This window comes from Pan troglodytes, chromosome 7 (assembly GCF_028858775.2).
Source record: "Pan troglodytes isolate AG18354 chromosome 7, NHGRI_mPanTro3-v2.0_pri, whole genome shotgun sequence".
Classification (NCBI taxonomy): domain Eukaryota; kingdom Metazoa; phylum Chordata; class Mammalia; order Primates; family Hominidae; genus Pan; species Pan troglodytes.
In genome coordinates, this window is record NC_072405.2 from 17,269,253 (window position 1) to 17,286,266 (window position 17,014).

At 41.3% G+C, this 17,014-nt stretch overlaps 1 protein-coding gene across 4 annotated transcripts in view; it reads left to right on the top strand.

Moving 5' to 3' along the window:
- Positions 1-7,838: 7,838 nt before the first annotated feature.
- Positions 7,839-17,014, top strand: part of MTMR9 (myotubularin related protein 9) — a 59,421-nt gene continuing 50,245 nt past the window's right edge. The window contains exon 1 of one of the 4 annotated variants that reach the window (XM_001138621.8): positions 7,839-8,460. In XM_001138621.8, the coding sequence (XP_001138621.1) occupies positions 8,279-8,460 (182 nt within the window). In that variant the 5' untranslated portion in view covers positions 7,839-8,278. Of the gene's footprint in view, positions 8,707-17,014 lie in introns of all 4 variants that reach the window. The other 3 variants (XR_010159158.1, XM_016959090.4, XM_003954192.6) reach the window with 3 other exon arrangements.

Sequence of the window (17,014 nt, forward strand, 5' to 3'; positions counted from 1 at the left end):
TGAGGTCAGGAGTTCGAGACCAGCCTGGACAACATGGTGAAACCCTGTCTCTATTAAAAATACCAAAGTTAGCCTTCAGTCTCTACTAAAAATACCAAAGTTAGCCTTTGGTATTACAGGTTAATGCACCTGTAATTCCAGCTACTCGGGAGGCTGAGGCAGGAGAATCGCTTGAACCCTGGAGGGGGAGGTTGCAGTAAGCTGAGGCAGCACCACTGCACTCCAGTCTGGGTGACAGAGCGAGACTCTGTCTCAAAAAAAAAAAAAGTGTAGGTATAAATATGACTGCAGAATGCCTCTGAGCTGCTACTCTGGGCACACTGCCTATGGGGTAGCCCTGCTCCGCAAAGAGCAGTGCCTCTGCTGTTGCTGTGCACTGCTGTTTCAATAAAAGTTACAGTTTAACACCACAAGCTCACCCTTGAATTCTTTCATGGGCAAAGCCAAGCACCATCCTGGGCTAAGTCCCAATTTAGGGGCTTGCCTGTCCACCATCAGTAAAATTAGAGAGAGTCACTGTATTAGTCTGTTCTCATGCTGCTAATAAGACATACCTGAGACTGAGTAATTTATAAAGGAAGAGGTTTAATTGACTCACAGTTCAGCATGGCTGGGGAGTCCTCAGGGAACTTAAAATCATGGCAGAAGGGGAAGCAAACATGTCCTTCTTCACATGGTGGCAACAAGTAGAAGTGCTGAGCCAAAGGGGGAAAGCCCCTTATAAAATCATCAGGTCTCATGAGAACTCACCCACTATCACAAGAACAGCAGCATGGGGGTAATTGCCCCCATGATTCAATTACCTCCCACTGGGTCCCTCCCACGACACACGGGGATTATGGCAACTACAGTTCAAAATGAGATTTGGGTGGGGAGACAGCCAAACCATATCAGTAACCAAGGTGGACTCAGTGTGCATGGTTGGCAAAGCATGGTGGTAAAGATCATGGGGTCTACACTTGACTGCTTGAGTCTAGATCTGGACCATTTACTCCCGACCTTGGAAAAGTTCCTAAAAAAAAGTTCCTAAGTTCTCTGTGCCTCAATAAAAGGAGAACAATAACCAACCGTGTTAGTTTGCCAGGGCTGCCATAATAAAGTATCAAAGCCTGGGTGGTTTAAACAACAGAAATTTCTCTTACAGTTCTGGAAGCCAGAAATCTGAGATCAAAGCGTTAGCACTGTTGAGTTCTCCTGAACCCTCTCTCCTCACCTCTCATATGTGTCTGTGTCCAAATTTCCTCTTAGTATAAGGACACCAGTCATATTGGATTACAGACATCCTAATTATCTCATTTAACTTACCTCTTTAAAGATCCTAGCTCCAAATAGCCTATGGAGGTACTGAGGGTTGGGACAACAACACATGAATTTGGCGGAGGGAGAGACATAATTCCTCCCAAGATCAACCTCAGAGCACTGTAGAAGGAGTACATTAGACTACATGTAAGGCATTTAGCCAATGTCTAGAACACAGAGTAAACACTCAGTTAGTATGAGTTATTATTATATGGTGCTATGAAGCCTATGTATTGTGAAACTCATATTTGTGAGGGAAAATCAGGGAAGGCTTCCCATAGGCAGTGATCTCTGAGAGGAGATCTGAAGGATGGTAGCATTAGCGGGTTGACAGACAAGTTGCTGAGAGTGAGGTAAATATATACCAGGCAGAAAGAACACAAAAATTATTTAAAGTACTGCTTTCTTAAACTTTAATGTGTGTATAAATCATCTAAGAATCTTATAAAAATGCAGATTCTGATTCAGCAGGTTCAGAGTGAGACATTTCTAACAAAGATCCCAGGGAATGACAGTGATGCTGGTCCCTGTTCCACACCTCCATGTAGTAACAAGTTTATAACTGGGTGCAAAATCTCAGGAGGAAAAGGCAAGTTATTTGAGGATAGCTGGCATGAAAATTGCATATGGGTGGAAATTAGAGACTGCTGGATAGGGAAAGAAGAGCAGAGATGAGACCTGTGATGCTGATCTCTGCTTAAAAGGCTAAATCACCAAGGGCCTTATAAGTTAAGCAAAGAAAGAAAGAGAGAGAGACAGAAGGAAAGAAAGAAAAGAAAGAAAGAAAAAAGAAAGAAAGAGAGAGAGAGAGAATTTAGAGCACCAAAGACAACCAAAGAGCTTCCAAATGGAAAAATGGATTGAAGGAGAGCCCCACTGGAAGAAAGAAAACCAACTAAAATATTTTTCCTGTTAAGTAGATGAGAAATGATGGTAGTCTGATCTAACATAGTGGCCTTGGGCATGGGGAGAAGTGGAGGAATTCAAGAGATATGAAAAGACAGAATCATCCATTTGGTGACTGGTTTGCTTGGGGGATGTGAAGGGAAGGGAAGACATAAGAAAGACCTGGAATGAGGTTACTGGGTTGGTTTCAGCTGCTGACTGTCAATACAAAACAACTAAGTACACGGAGAATGGCTGTTCATTAGGAGCATACACAGGCCATGTCTTCTCCGTCTCAGATATTCCTGCTAATTTTGGACACGGTCGGCCTGCTTTGTTCAAACCACATTCAAAACACCTCAATTTCTACTAAGTACTCACGGCCTAGTAGGGCAACACAAAACCAGGAAAGTAAATCTGTACTTCAAAACTCAACAGTTATTTTTGTATTTTCTCCCCTACTGTGGCACGTGTTAGCGTTCCCAAATTAGCTATTACTCCTTGAGGGCAATGGCCATGTCAAACCTATTGTTTCCATTCCCCACAGTGCTGATGACCAAATAGGCACTAAGAGCTGGTTGACTATTTGGGAGAATAACATCTAGATGATTACATATCAATGCCATTTGTTATCTCACAGACTGATTATAATAATAACATCTGTAAGTTGTTGAGTAACTCTTTTACGTGCATTATAAATGCCACCATCTTCTTTGGGTTATCAGACTCCTCTCAGATCCTTATGTCCAGGCAGTTTGGATAAGAATGTGTTTGACTACAGCTTCATTGAATTATTTTAATAGAATGGAAGCCTATCCATTACTGTTAAACTCCACTGCCATCTACTGTTCGTATAATAAAGTAACATATTGTGCTCTCAATCTCCGAAACTCACCTCTATGCTCTATTCCTTACAACTGAATTTTTTTTTTCCTCAGATCTCAAGGGCTTTTTATACTTTGAGCTTCAACACAAGTAGATGTAATTTTTAAATAGTTTTGTTACAACAATCCAGCATGATATTGACAATTTTCTTTCATGGGCAAAAAAGTTCATGGTGTTATAGAAAAGTAAACATTTTTCACTTAATGAAACCATGAGCTTTTCATGTGCCTCCCACCACATAAAGAAACTAAAAGAAAAAGGTAATGGAATTACTGAAAAATGCATCCCCACCTCTAGGAGATATCACTAAATTGGACATCTCTGTCGGCCACATTCCATTCAGAGTGTGACCCTCATCCTTCAAGGTCCTGTTTTCAAATGATACCTTCTCCATAAAACGTTCCCTGATTCTTCACTCTGTAATTAAATTCTTCATTCCACAATTGGTAATTGTTATAACTTATCCACATAAACGAAGAAAGTCAAAAACTCCAGTTTAAAAAAATAGCTTTGTAAATCATCCCCCTCATCTTCCCTACTCTGTTGGTTCCTGTTTTTAGACTGGACTCTCAGGTGTAACAATATTATTGTTACTGGTGGAGAGTACTGACTACAAATCACCCAGGTTCTTGGCATTTTGAACAAAGAATTGGACAAAATTCACAAACAAAGCAACAAAAAAGTGAAGCGACAAAAGCATAGATTTACTGAAACAAAAGTACACTCCACAGAACGGGAGCGGGCTCAAGCAAGTGGCTCAAGAGCGCTGGTTACAGAATTTTCTGGGGTTTAATTTTTTTATTTTTTTGAGGCGGAGTCTTGTTCTGTCACCCAGGCTGGAGTGCAGTGGCACAATCTTGGCTCACTGCAACCTACACCTCCCAGGTTCAAGCAATTCTCCTGCTTCAGCCTCCCCAATAGCTGGGATTACAGGCCCACACCACACCCGGCTAATTTTTGTAATTTTAGTAGAGATGGGGTTTCACCATGTTGGTTGGCCAGGCTAGTCTGGAACTCCTAACCTTGTGATCCACCCTCCTCGGCCTCCCAAAGGGGTGGGATTACAGGTGTGAGCCATCATGCAGCATGGGGTTTAAATACCCTCTAGAGGTTTCCCATTGGTTACTTGGTTACACCCTATGTAAATGAAGGAGTGGCCCGTCACAAGTCTGACTGGTCATGGGAGGTGACCAATCAGAGGCTGAACTGACGGTAGTTACAAAGTTACACATGAAGACTTGGCCTGCAACCAGTCTGAATGGTTGTGGGAGGGGACCAATCAGAGGTACTTTCCATTTTTCATTTGCAGTGCAGTGCAAAGGGAGTAGCCTCTGATCCTTTCGTTACATTGGTGTGAAGAGGTGGGGTTTCCCCTCTGATTCAGTTCTAGGAAGTCTGTGAGAATTGGCCTTAGGTTCCCTGCCTCTAGACCCTATTCTCCTGTCTCATTTTCCCGCTGTGAGACATGATCCCCATAAATCTTTATGGGAGGCAGAGGGACCAATGGTCTTTCTTCTGTAACTGCTTCATGCTGACTTGGGGTGCGGTGCCTACCTATTTGGGATCACAGAACTCTCACTCTGCTCTGTCTAGTGGATACAGGGTAGCTTCTTGATGGCCAGTAGTGGTGTCTTCACCTGAACTGGCTGGAAACCTTGTTGCATGATCATCTGAAGCTTGATGGTCTCTAGGCGAGAGGAAATTAATTTGGTTAATGTATTTAATAAATATGGTCCAAAAACCAAGGCAAGTATAATTAACAACGAGCCAGTCAGAGGAAGGATTCATGAACCCCTAATTAGCATTTTTGAACAGGAGGACCACGACTTGGACAGCTGTTGTCGTATCTTAGAAGCCTGGTCAGCTAATTTCTGGGTGGCATCCCTTACTAATTCTAATTGGTTGACATAAAAACAGCATTCTTCCTCTAGAAAAAGACATAAGCCACCTTTTCCAGCAGTTAGGAGATCCAGTCCCCTTCTATTTTGTAAAGCAACTGCTGCCAAGGAGTCTGTTTGAGTTTGTGTTGTGACGATACTTTGGGCAATGTCATCCAAGCTTTCCACAAAATCTTTGGAAAGTGTTGGTAACAGTATAGGGAAGTTGCAAGCCCGGTAACTCCCGTTCCTGCTCTCACTGTTATTCCTAGCCCAACAAAAAGGCGTTTGAGTTGGATTGCTCATTTGTGTCTGGCGGTTGCAGTTAAAGGTATAATGAGGGATTGGTTGTTGAGAGCTCTCTATCTCTCTCTAAATATATATATATATATATATATATATATATATATATATATATATATATACACACACACACATATATATATAGTTTGTTTGTTTTGAGACAGTCTCCCTCTGTCACCCAGGCTGGAGCACAGTGGCTCAGTCTTGGCTCACTGCAACCTCTGTCTCCAGGGTTCAAGTGATTCTCCTGTCTCAGTCTCCGGAGTAGCTGGGATTACAGGTGTGCGCCACCATACCCGGCTAGTTTTTTGTATTTTTAGTAGAAACAGGGTTTCACCATGTTGGCCAGGCTGGTCTCAAACTCCTGACCTCAGGTGAGCCGCCTGCCTCGGCCTCCCAAAGTGCTGGGATTATAGGCGTGAGCAACTGCGCCCGGCCAGGAGCTATATTGATTTCGGAGGCTAAAAACCAAGTGTACAGGTTCCAGTCCAATTGGCTGGTAAACACAGTAGGAACTGGTGCTGCACAGGGAAAAGGTTCCTTGTTTTTCAAGACAAAAATTGTTTTCCATGGTGAACATGTGGGTTAGCTTGTTGTTTTCACTTTCCCAAGTGGTTAAGTTTCCTACTAAAGTGGCCAAGCGAAAATGTGAACCCAGCTAGTGGGCCCACCTTCACAGTACTTAGACTGTGCATCCTTTAAAGTGCCCTTAACTAGGGATGGTTTCCATGAAAAGCATACAGGTTTTCTAAATGATGCAGTTTGGTTAACTGCATAGCCTACATGATTGTGTGAGGGTTAATTTCTGGGGTGTGGTTGCACTGAAGACTTCAAGTTCCCACGACCTGAACAGAATTTTGGCTTCTTTCAATACAAAGCGGCATCTGGAATTTTAGCTCTGTGTATGTTGATGTTGGGCCCCTAATGGGTTTCTGTGGGAATGCACCCTCAAAAAGGTTGCTCTGATTGGACTGGAGAGGGTTTACTGCTCATCCTGTCATTTTAACCTTTGTCATTTCCATACTTTTGAAGTCTTATAAGTCATCCAGATTCATTAATTCAAAGGGAGTTCCTCCCTGGTAGTTGGAATGATAGGTCATTTTTTTCAAGGACCCAAGATCGGGCTGGGATAGGGATGGCAGTGTATCTGGATGAAGATGGGAGATAAACAAAGCCAACAGTCCTTTGCCAGAGCTGAGCTGGTGGTATTTAACAGTCTTTGCATTAAATTTAAAGTTCTTAATAAATACCCAGAATCTATTAATTGCCAGAGGGGTAAAGTGAAGCTCTGTTGTAAAATAAGGCTGATTCCCAGTATGCGGTGTCCCTGTGTATACTGGGTGTATACTGGGTGTCCCTGTGTATACTGGGTGACCATCATGGAACAAAAAAAAAATACTTATTTGCTATTTTGTTCTATAGAATAGGAACTTCAGGGGGTGGATACCTATGCTGTCAGGAATGCTAGTTATAAAAATGAATTAAAACACTTCATATATTACAAAGGAAGTGATTCCATCTATTTGGACGAAAGCAATTAAACTGCAAAAATATAAAAAATGGCAACTATTATCCAGTCTACAGTAACTATGCAACAAAGACACCAAGGAAAGTTGGTAGGCATTTACGTATCTCACTTAAAACAAGTCTATAGAGTGATTTATTTTAAGAAGGGTACATTTTAAGAAGGGCAAAATCAAAAGCATGGACAAGTGTTGGATGAGCTGATGAGGTTGTGGCAATTTACTTTGTGAATACTGTGAGAGTTTGTCCAACTCGCTGTGCTTAGGTACTAGATGGTGAGGATTTAAAAGGTCAGTGAAGTCACAGCAGACCAGCACTCAAACATATTTCTCTTCTATTTCCTACTTTTGAATAAAAATGTCAGAAGTGGGCGGTGGGAAAGGAACAAGCAAAGGAGTAATTATTTTAATAAATTTTTGGCGAAACGTGGGTGTCTGACGGGGAGGCTGTGCGGTGGTGACCAACGCACCCATGCGCTGGGTTTCACAGATGCAGACTGAAGTCCAGGCTCTGCTGATTAACGGGGTGGCCGCCAGCAAGTCAAGTGACTTGCTCTTTTGTGCACTGCATCTACTTGGGTTCCTCTCACAGGTATTCCTGTTTTTCCTCTTTCTTGCTCCAGGTTACACTTCGTGGCGCGGCGCTCTCGGGGAGCCTGTGGAGTGGCCCTGTGTCCCTCCCTGACCCCTGGAGGATTCCGTAAGGTCACAGTCACCGCCTCCATCCCATACTTGCCATCTCTTCAGGGCTAATGCATAACAATTATCACAATTTACAGCAGCCCCACGCTCTGAAGAGCTTCTGGAGGGGATACTACTCAAGCGGAGGAAGGCAAGACAGGGACCTCCTCCCTCTTCCCGGACCTCTTCTGATAAGGAATATTTGTAGGTGGTTAAGAAGGGCAGCGGGAGGGCGTGAAGGCAAAGACAAGCTTTTTTTCTCGTAGGAACACAAATCTTCTGGTCTGGCTGTGTTTCCGGAGGCATTTCCAGAGGACCTAGCGAGGACCAACTTCCGGCGGCGACTTCCGCGTCTTCCGAGTTTCGAGACCTGCTGCTTCCGCCCGGAGTTGTTGTGGGCTCCAGCAGCGAGTAGCCACTTCCGCCAGGAGTCCCTAGCGGCCAGGGCGTGGAAGCGGATCCTGAAGCGGTTTCTCCTACTGCCCTCCGCTTGCCAACGCGGGACCCGTAGCCCAACGGCAGCGGCGGTCCTTGGGCCTGTGGAGAGGGGTTCTCTGTGGCCGAGTCCTAAGCCTGGGGAACCGGGCGGTGCGGGAGAGGCGCCTGGGCCTCGCCCAGCCCCAGCCCCTGTCTCCCCGCGGCCGGTGCCGGCGGCTGTAGGCCTCGCCGCGCCCACCCAGATTGGGGCGGGCCCAGCCTCACCGCCCGGCCCGCCCCGCCCCACAGGCCAGCCCCGCGCCGGGTGTTTCCGCTACTCTCCCTGCGGCGGGGTAACCGCCTCGCACCTACCGGGCTCGGTTCCCTGGCTTCGGCCGCGCGGGGAGCATGGAGTTTGCGGAGCTGATTAAGACCCCGCGGGTGGACAATGTGGTGCTGCACCGGCCTTTCTACCCGGCTGTCGAGGGCACCCTGTGCCTGACGGGCCACCACTTGATCCTGTCCTCCCGGCAGGACAACACGGAGGAGCTGTGGCTCCTCCATTCAAACATCGACGCCATCGACAAGCGGTGAGTGCCCGCCCCACCCCAGCTCCGCAGGGAGCCGGGGGTCCCTTGTGGGCGCCCCGGGAAATACTTCCTGGCGTTTTCCGCGCAGCCTGCCGCCCAGCTAGCCGGCAAGATGAGCCCTCTGTGGCCTAGAATCAGGATTTACCAAGCTGAAACCCGTCCAGATGGAGGACCGCGTTTCCATTAAACCTGGATGGAGTTCTCAGGGTTATCGTGTGGCTGGTACCATCCTGATGATCATTTCTGGTTCGTAACACCATTTGGGTGGATTTTCGGCATTGTCTTTATAAATTTCTTCTTCTTCTTGCCCCATCGTATTCCTTGAATCGGTATTGTCAATCACAGTTCATGAAGTTGTGATTGGATGTGATTTAGGTAAAGTCTTTACCATTTTTGAGGAAAACTAAACAGATTATAAAGTTATGAGTGTCTACATACTACGGAACCATTTTTTTAATTTCTGAAAAATGTTCAGTGTATCATATTTCTTATTTCTTACCTTCTGGGTCATCAAAATTTAATTCTCACTAAGGGAGATTCTGATGTCTTCTCTTCATTTTTACTCAGTTCTGCTTGCTGAAAGAACACGGTTGGCTCTCAAGGAAAGGCATGGACCAGTTAACCTCTTTTTTCTTTTTGTACTCCAGACTTTATCTTTCCAAGGCAGTGCCTCGAAGTCAAAAAGTTATACTTTCATCTGCATTCAAAATTCCCATCTCCTTAGTGGCTACTCGCTAGCCAGGAGAGGGCAAACTGATTATCCGTTTTACACAGAAGTATAAATGAATGACGACAACATTTTCTATTGCCTCACAGGATAATTTGGATATTAGGAAGATTCCTACAGAGGATATGCCTTAAAATAATAATCTCTTTCTTTCTTTCTTTCTTTTTTTTTTTGAGACGAAATCTCACTGTATTGCCCAGGCTGGAGTGCAGTGGCCAATCTCGGCTCACTGCAACCTCCACCTCCCAGGTTCTAGCGATTCTTCTGTCTCAGCCTCCCGAGTAGCTGGGATTACAGGTACGCGCCACCAGGTACCCGGCTAATTTTTGTATTTTTTAGTAGAGATGGGGTTTCAACATATTGACCAGGCTGGTCTTGAACTCCTGACCTCGCAATCCTCCCGCCTAGGCCTCCCACAGTTCTGGGATTACAGGCGTGAGCCACTGCGCCTGGCCTAAAATAATAATTTCTAATGGTAGAATTGCAGGCAGTTTGGGTGAAGCCATGGGAGATTGATTGATTGATATGAGCAGGGGGCTCTTATTAGTCTCCTCAAGCCACCTTTTGCTGTATAAAGTCTTCAGTGGGCCCGGCACGGTGGCTCACGCCTGTAATCCCAGCACTTTCGGAGGCCAAGGTGAGCCGATCACCTGAGGTTAGGAGTTTGAGACCAGCCCGACCAACATGATGAAACCTCATCTCTACTAAAAATACAAAAAATTAACCGGGCATAGTGGCAGGTGCCTGTAATCCCAGCTACTCAGGAGGCTGAGGCGGAAGAATCGCTTGAACCTTGGAGGCAGAGGTTGCAGTGAGCCGAGATCGGGCCACTGCACTCCTTCCTTTGTAACAAGAGCAAAACTCCAACTCAAAAAAAAAAAAAAAAAAAAAGTCTTCAGTGGTCTCTCATTGAAAATCTAAACCCCTCAGTCATTCATGGCATTCTGTGTCTCGGCCCTAGCCTACTTTCTCACTTTATTTCTTGCCATTTCTTTTAACGAGCCCTTCTTGCACTTGCTTTCATGAACGCTTTTTACCAGCCAGTCCTCACTATTAACTGGTGCTGGTATATGTCCTGTATTCTGTCATCTGTGTATTTTATTGACTTCTTCCTTCTGCTGGAATGCCTTGCCTCTCCCAAGTTTGTTTAACATTTGCCAAATGCCTTTATATTCTGGACATTTTGTGAGGCATTTAAGACACCAAGATAAATAAAATGTTACAGTTCTTGTCTTTCAGGAGTTCACAGGCAATGAGCCTGTTACCTGTCTATGAGTATTCAGTTTAACCATTTCGACCGCTACCTCCTTCACAGATTGTTCTGTTAATTCCACAACTGGAATTCATTTTTATCTCCTTCGAAACGTCTAACTGTGGCTTGGGCATATAGACGCGTAGGAAACAAAAGAAGGATTGACCGCTGAATGGTCAGATGCCGTTGAATACAAATGAGTAGTTTCTCCATGACCATCAACTACCTTTCCTTTCTTACTTACCTTTTATGGTGGTTACTTTGCGCTCATTTGTTTCCTCCTTTTTACCTTGCATTTACAAGGTGCTGGGCTTTGTAGTACATGAAGAAGAAGCAGATGAGCCATGGACCTTTGAATCTGTTAGGAGAGAATGACGAACTGTACACACATTTATCCTTTTCCTGGGAAGCAGCGTGGTGTAGTGGAAAGAGCATAGGGGAGGCGTCAGATCAGAGTTTGTTAAATTGCTGCTTTCAAGAAATCTTTACATCCACCTGTTTTCCACGTGCATTGTCTGAGCTGTGCGGCTGCAGTGGTGACTAAGACAAGATGCTTAGGTACTGGCCAGGGAGATGGACAATCAAGCAAGTCCAGAAATAAATATATATATTTATTAGATATATTTATATTTATTATGTTTATTATATATAATATGTATTATATATAATATATAATATATAATATGTATTATATAATGTATTATATATAATATATATTATATATAATATGTATTATATAATGTATTATATATAATATATATTATATATAATATGTATTATATAATGTATTATATATAATATATATTATATAATACGTATTATATAATGTATTATATATAATATATATTATATAATACGTATTATATAATATATATTATATTTCACCTATATAATATATATTATATTTCACCTATATAATATATATAATTATTCACCTAATAATAATATATATAATTATTCACCTAATTATATTAAATAATTGTTCACCTAAATATTCGCCTAATTATTCACCTATTAGGTGAATAAATAATTATTCACCTAATGATACATATAATTATTATTATATATTATATATTAATAATAATAATTATATATTATATATAATAATAATTATATAATAATAATTATTATATATATTATAGTATATATAATATATGATATATATTATATATAATATATATTATTTATATATACTATATATAATATATATCGTATATTATATAATATATATCATATATTATATAATATATATCATATATCATATATTATATATTATCATATATTATATAATATATACTTTCATATATTATATAATATATATTATATATCATATATTATATTTTATATATATATATAAAATATATATATAATGATGTCAGGTAATAAGTGCCAGGAAGGAAAATAACGGAAGATGAGAGGATAAAGAGCACTGGGAGGCAGTTTCCTTAGAAAGGATTTCAGAGAAGGCAGGTGACATCTGACTAGAGACCGGAATGAAATGAGGAAGCTAGAAATGTGAGTATCTGGGGGAAGAGCATTCCAGCCAGAGGGAACAGCGAATACAAAGACTTGAGATGGGGAACATGCTTGGCATGTGCAGAGAAGAGCGAAGAGGCCAGTGTGGCTGCAGGGCAGGGAACAGAGGGTACAGGAAGTTGATGGTAGAGACTGGCTGGAGGGATAAGCAGTGGTCAGACCGTGGAGGGCCTGCAGGCCACTGTAATGGTTTTCATGGGAGCCCTTGGAGAGGTGAAAGCTAGGAAGCAGCAGCTGATAGATGTTTCAGAAGACAATTCTGGCTGCTGGCAGAAAATAAACTGTACGGGGGCAAGACTGGAAGCAGCAGGCCCAGCTTGGAGAGTAGAGTAGTTCACATAAAAGATGATGGTAGGCCGGGCACGGTGGCTCACGCCTGTAATCCCAGCACTTTGGGAGGGAGACTGGCTGGAGGGATAAGCAGTGGTCAGACCGTGGAGGGCCTGCAGGCCACTGTAATGGTTTTCACGGGAGCCCTTGGAGAGGTGAAAGCTAGGAAGCAGCAGCTGATAGATGTTTCAGAAGACAATTCTGGCTGCTGGCAGAACATAAACTGTACAGGGGCAAGACTGGAAGCAGCAGGCCCAGCTTGGAGAGTAGAGTAGTTCACATAAAAGATGATGGTAGGCCGGGCACGGTGGCTCACGCCTGTAATCCCAGCACTTTGGGAGGCCGAGGCGGGCAGATCACCTGAGGTCAGGAGTTCGACACAGCCTGGCCAGTATGGTGAAACCTCATCTCTACTGAAAATACAAAAAATAGCTGGGTTTGGTGGTGCATGTCTCTGATCCCAGCTACTCAGGAGGCTGAGGCAGGAGAGTCACTTCACCCTGGGAGGCTGAGGTTGCAGTAAACTGAGATTGCACCACTGAACTCCACCCTGGGGTGACAGAGTGAGACTCTGTCTCAAAACAAACAAACAAACAAACAAACACAAAACAGTAGTGTAGTCACAAGGAATCTGATTTGGGATGTGTTTTTGAAAGTGGAGCTGCCTTGCCTTGCTGGTGAATTGTAAATGAGGTGAGAAAGTCATTAAGGGTAACTCCTTCAGTTCTGCCTCTTACTAGACAAGTGCCTTTGGGCAAACTACTTAACCTCGTAGAAACTTAAGTTTAAATAATGCTTTACAAGTCTGTGGAATACTTTCGTATATATCGCTTACATCATTTTATTTGATCCTTTCAACATGCAAGGTTGTATACAAGTTTTACAGTTATACCTGGTTTTTTTTTTTAATAGACCTCAGAAAATTGAGTTACTAGTACTCAGTTGATGATTCATCATTTTCGTGATGGATTCCTTAAAAGGTTTCCTCTGTTGTTGATTTTCTTCGTCCCTAATCTTCACTCCCATTTCCTGCCTCATCCACAATCCCTGTAGGCAACCACGTTAGTTGTTGCTATAAAATAGGTAGCACTATTCTGTATGGGTGTGCGCACACATGCATGTGTGAGTTTAATTTGCCTAACTGGGATTATGTTGTAGATCTTGTTCTGCTTCTTAATATGGTGACACAATACTGTTTCAAGATCTCTTCATATTGCTGTGTGTACAACCATTTCACTGCTTCTGACAGCATAGGATTCCAAAGTATCTAAAAGAGCTTCCTTAATGGACCTTTCAGGTAACTTCCAACTCCCTGCTATCACAAACAACTCTGGTAAACATACTCGTTCATGTCCCTTTATATAGTCTTGTGCCATAATTGCTCTGAGACTGCCCCTAGGATTGGATGGAGCCATAAAGTAGGTGCGTATCTCATTTCACAAACTAACTGCTTTCCAGGATGACAATTGCACATTGCCTTCCCATGATGGTGCAGGAGAGGGTACCTCGTCTCCACTTTCTTACCAACATATGGTATTGTTTTTCTAATTTTTCCAGTCTGAAGATTGTGAGATAGTTATTGCTTTGTTTTAATTTGAATTTCATTAATTATTAGTGAGTTTAATTATCTTTGTATAAGCTTGTGAGCAATATACTTAAAATTTTTTTTTCCTTTTTGTGAATTGCCTAATTTCTGTGGTCTACTTTTAAACATTTGGGTTTATTGTCCTTCTCATGTTGATTTGCATGGGTACCTTGTATACTCTGTGGGTATTCATTCTCCATTTAGGCATTATGAATGTTTTCTAGTGTGTCACCCATCTGTTGTTTTTTTCTGTGGTGCCCTTTGTTGAACAGAAATCTTTACTTTTAATGCAGAACTTGGCAATGTTTTGCTTTATGGTGTGTGGCTTGTCTTAAGAACTCCTTCCCTGTCCCTAAATCACCAGGATGTTCTCCTACATTTTCTTCCATAATAGCTTCATAGTTTTACTGTTCATTTTTAGGTCTTTAATTTGGATTCTATCTTTGTTTCAAGTGTGATAAGAACCTATTTTTCTCCATAGAGCAAGCCAGTTTTCTTAATCCCATCACGTGACAACCCAACCTTGGCTGGTTTATGTCAAGTTATCCTATATATACGGGTCTATTTCTGAGCTCTCTGTCATAATCCGTTGGTTCATTAATCTGCTCTTTTGTCATCATCATATTCTCTTTCCTTCTGTGGCTTTATGGTGTGTCCAAAAATCGGATAGTGCTAGTTGCCCCGCTTTCGTTTTTTTTTTTTTTTAAAGTTGACAACTATGTTTCGACCTTTATGTTTCCATGCAATTTTGGAAAACTTGCTATATTCATGGGATTTTAAAAAGTCTTTAATAATAATTGAAGACTCACAGGCAGTTGCAAAAATTGCACATAGAGGTTTTAGAATCGTCCACTCACCTTCCCCTAATGTTGACCTGTTTTATAACTGTAGTGTAATCAAAATGAGGACAAAATTACGACATTGACACTGGTGCAGTACTATTAACTAGACCACAGACTTTATACAATTTTCATAGGATTTAAAAAAATGAATTGTTTTAGATTTATAGATTAATTGGAGTCAAACTGACATCTTGACATCCATGAACAATGTTACATTGTTTATTCAGATCTTCCTTTAAGTCCCTTAGTGGAACTTTAAGATGGTGTAAATGCTAGGTGCTGTACTAGGAGCTGAGGATATAGAAATTAATCAAACATGGCTTCTACCTGAAAAAACTAAGTACCATTATAAGAAGTAAACATATAAACTAGAAAGTTTAACAAAGTATTTTAAATGCTATGATAGGGATGTATACACGGCATGGATGGGACAATAAGGACGAAATGATAAAATAGAACTGAATCTGACAATTGATGTGAATCATAGGAATTTTGTGGAGCTCTTATGTTTTTAAAACATATTTTTCTTGGCCCACTGTTCTATAAGTAACTGACTAGAAACATTGAATAAATGAATGGAGAATACCTTAATAGTTTATTGCATATTTATTCTGACTAAAGTAACAATTATTTTTAACTCCTCTAGTCATTCATTATACTTTATAGCAGCTAAATAAAACCTGCCAGACTAACAAAACAAAATTCACCTTACAAAATGAGTTAGTATGACAAGCATAGATGATATGGAAATTTACAAGAGAATAACCGTATGTCTTGTACATTTTTTTTTGTTTTTTTACTGACAGTTTGGTTGCTGTGTGTCTTTCACTTCCAGCTGAAGCAGAATGACAGTGATTTTTAAAACAGTTTTATTGAGGTACAGTCGACGTATTACACACTGTATATATTTGAAGTGTAAACTTTGATGTGTGTTGATATATGTACACACCCTGAGACTGTCACCAGAAGTTCAAGATAATGAATTTATCACCCCCATAAGTTTTCTGTTGCCCTTTCGTAATCCCTTCCTTCTTTTCTTTTCCAAGTAGTCACAGATGAGTTTGCATTATCTAGAAATTTATGTCAGTACATCATAAATCACGCAGTACTCTCTTTTGAGATTTGTCCATGTTGTATACATCAATAGTTCATTCTTTTTATTGCTGAGTACTAAGTGTCCATTGTGCAGTATTCCTTAGTTAATTTATTCACCTGGTGATGGAAATGTGGGTTTCCAATTTGAGGCTATTAAATAAAGTTGTTATTAATATTCTTATGCAAGTCTTTGAATGAACATGTGGTTTCTTTTCTCTTGGGTGGCAAGCCATTTACTTGCCAGTGGAATGGCTGGATCAGATGTAGGTATGTATTTTACTTTTTAAGAAGCTGCCCCAACTGTTTTCCAAAGTGCTTGTACCTACAGTTCTACATTCCTATGAGCAGTGTGTGAGAGTTCTAGTTCCTCCACATTCTTGTCAGCATTTGCTATGGTCTGTCTTTTAAATTTTGGCAATTCCAATAGATGTTAAATGGTATCTTATTGTGGCTTAAATTTGCATTTCCCTTATAACTAGTGGTGTAGGGCATCTTTTCATATGCTTATTTGCCATCCATATGTCTTTTTTTTGCTAAGTGACCGTCCATACATTTTTCCCATTTGTAATGGATTATTTGCTTTCTTACTGAGTTTTGAGAGTGTATGTTTGTATATTCATACACAGTCATGTGATTTATTATATATATGATGGTAGTCCCATAAGATTATAATGGACCTGAAAAGTTTCTCTTGCCCAGTGACGTTGTGTTTGTGGTGATGCCAGTATAAACAACAAACCTGGGCTGCCAGTTACACAACAATATAGCACATACAATTGCATATATCACATAATATTTATAAACGATCATAAACGACTTTGTTACTGGTTTATGTATTTACTATAGTATACTTGTTATTGTTATTTTAGAGTATACTGCTTTTACTTCTAAAAAGAATGTTAGCTGTAAAACAGCCTCAGGCAAGTCCTTCAAGAATTATCCAGAAGAAGGCATTATCATCACAGGAAATGACAGGTTCATGTATGTTATTAATATTTCCCCTGAAGACCTTCCAGTGGGGCAAGATGTGGAGATGGAAGACAGTGACATTGATGATCCCAACCCTGTATAGGCCTAGGCTAATGTGTGTGTTTGTGTCTTAGGTTTTAACAAGAAAGTTTACCAAAAAAAAAATTTTTAATCAGAAAAAGCTTATAGAATGAGGATATAAAGAAGGAAAATATTTT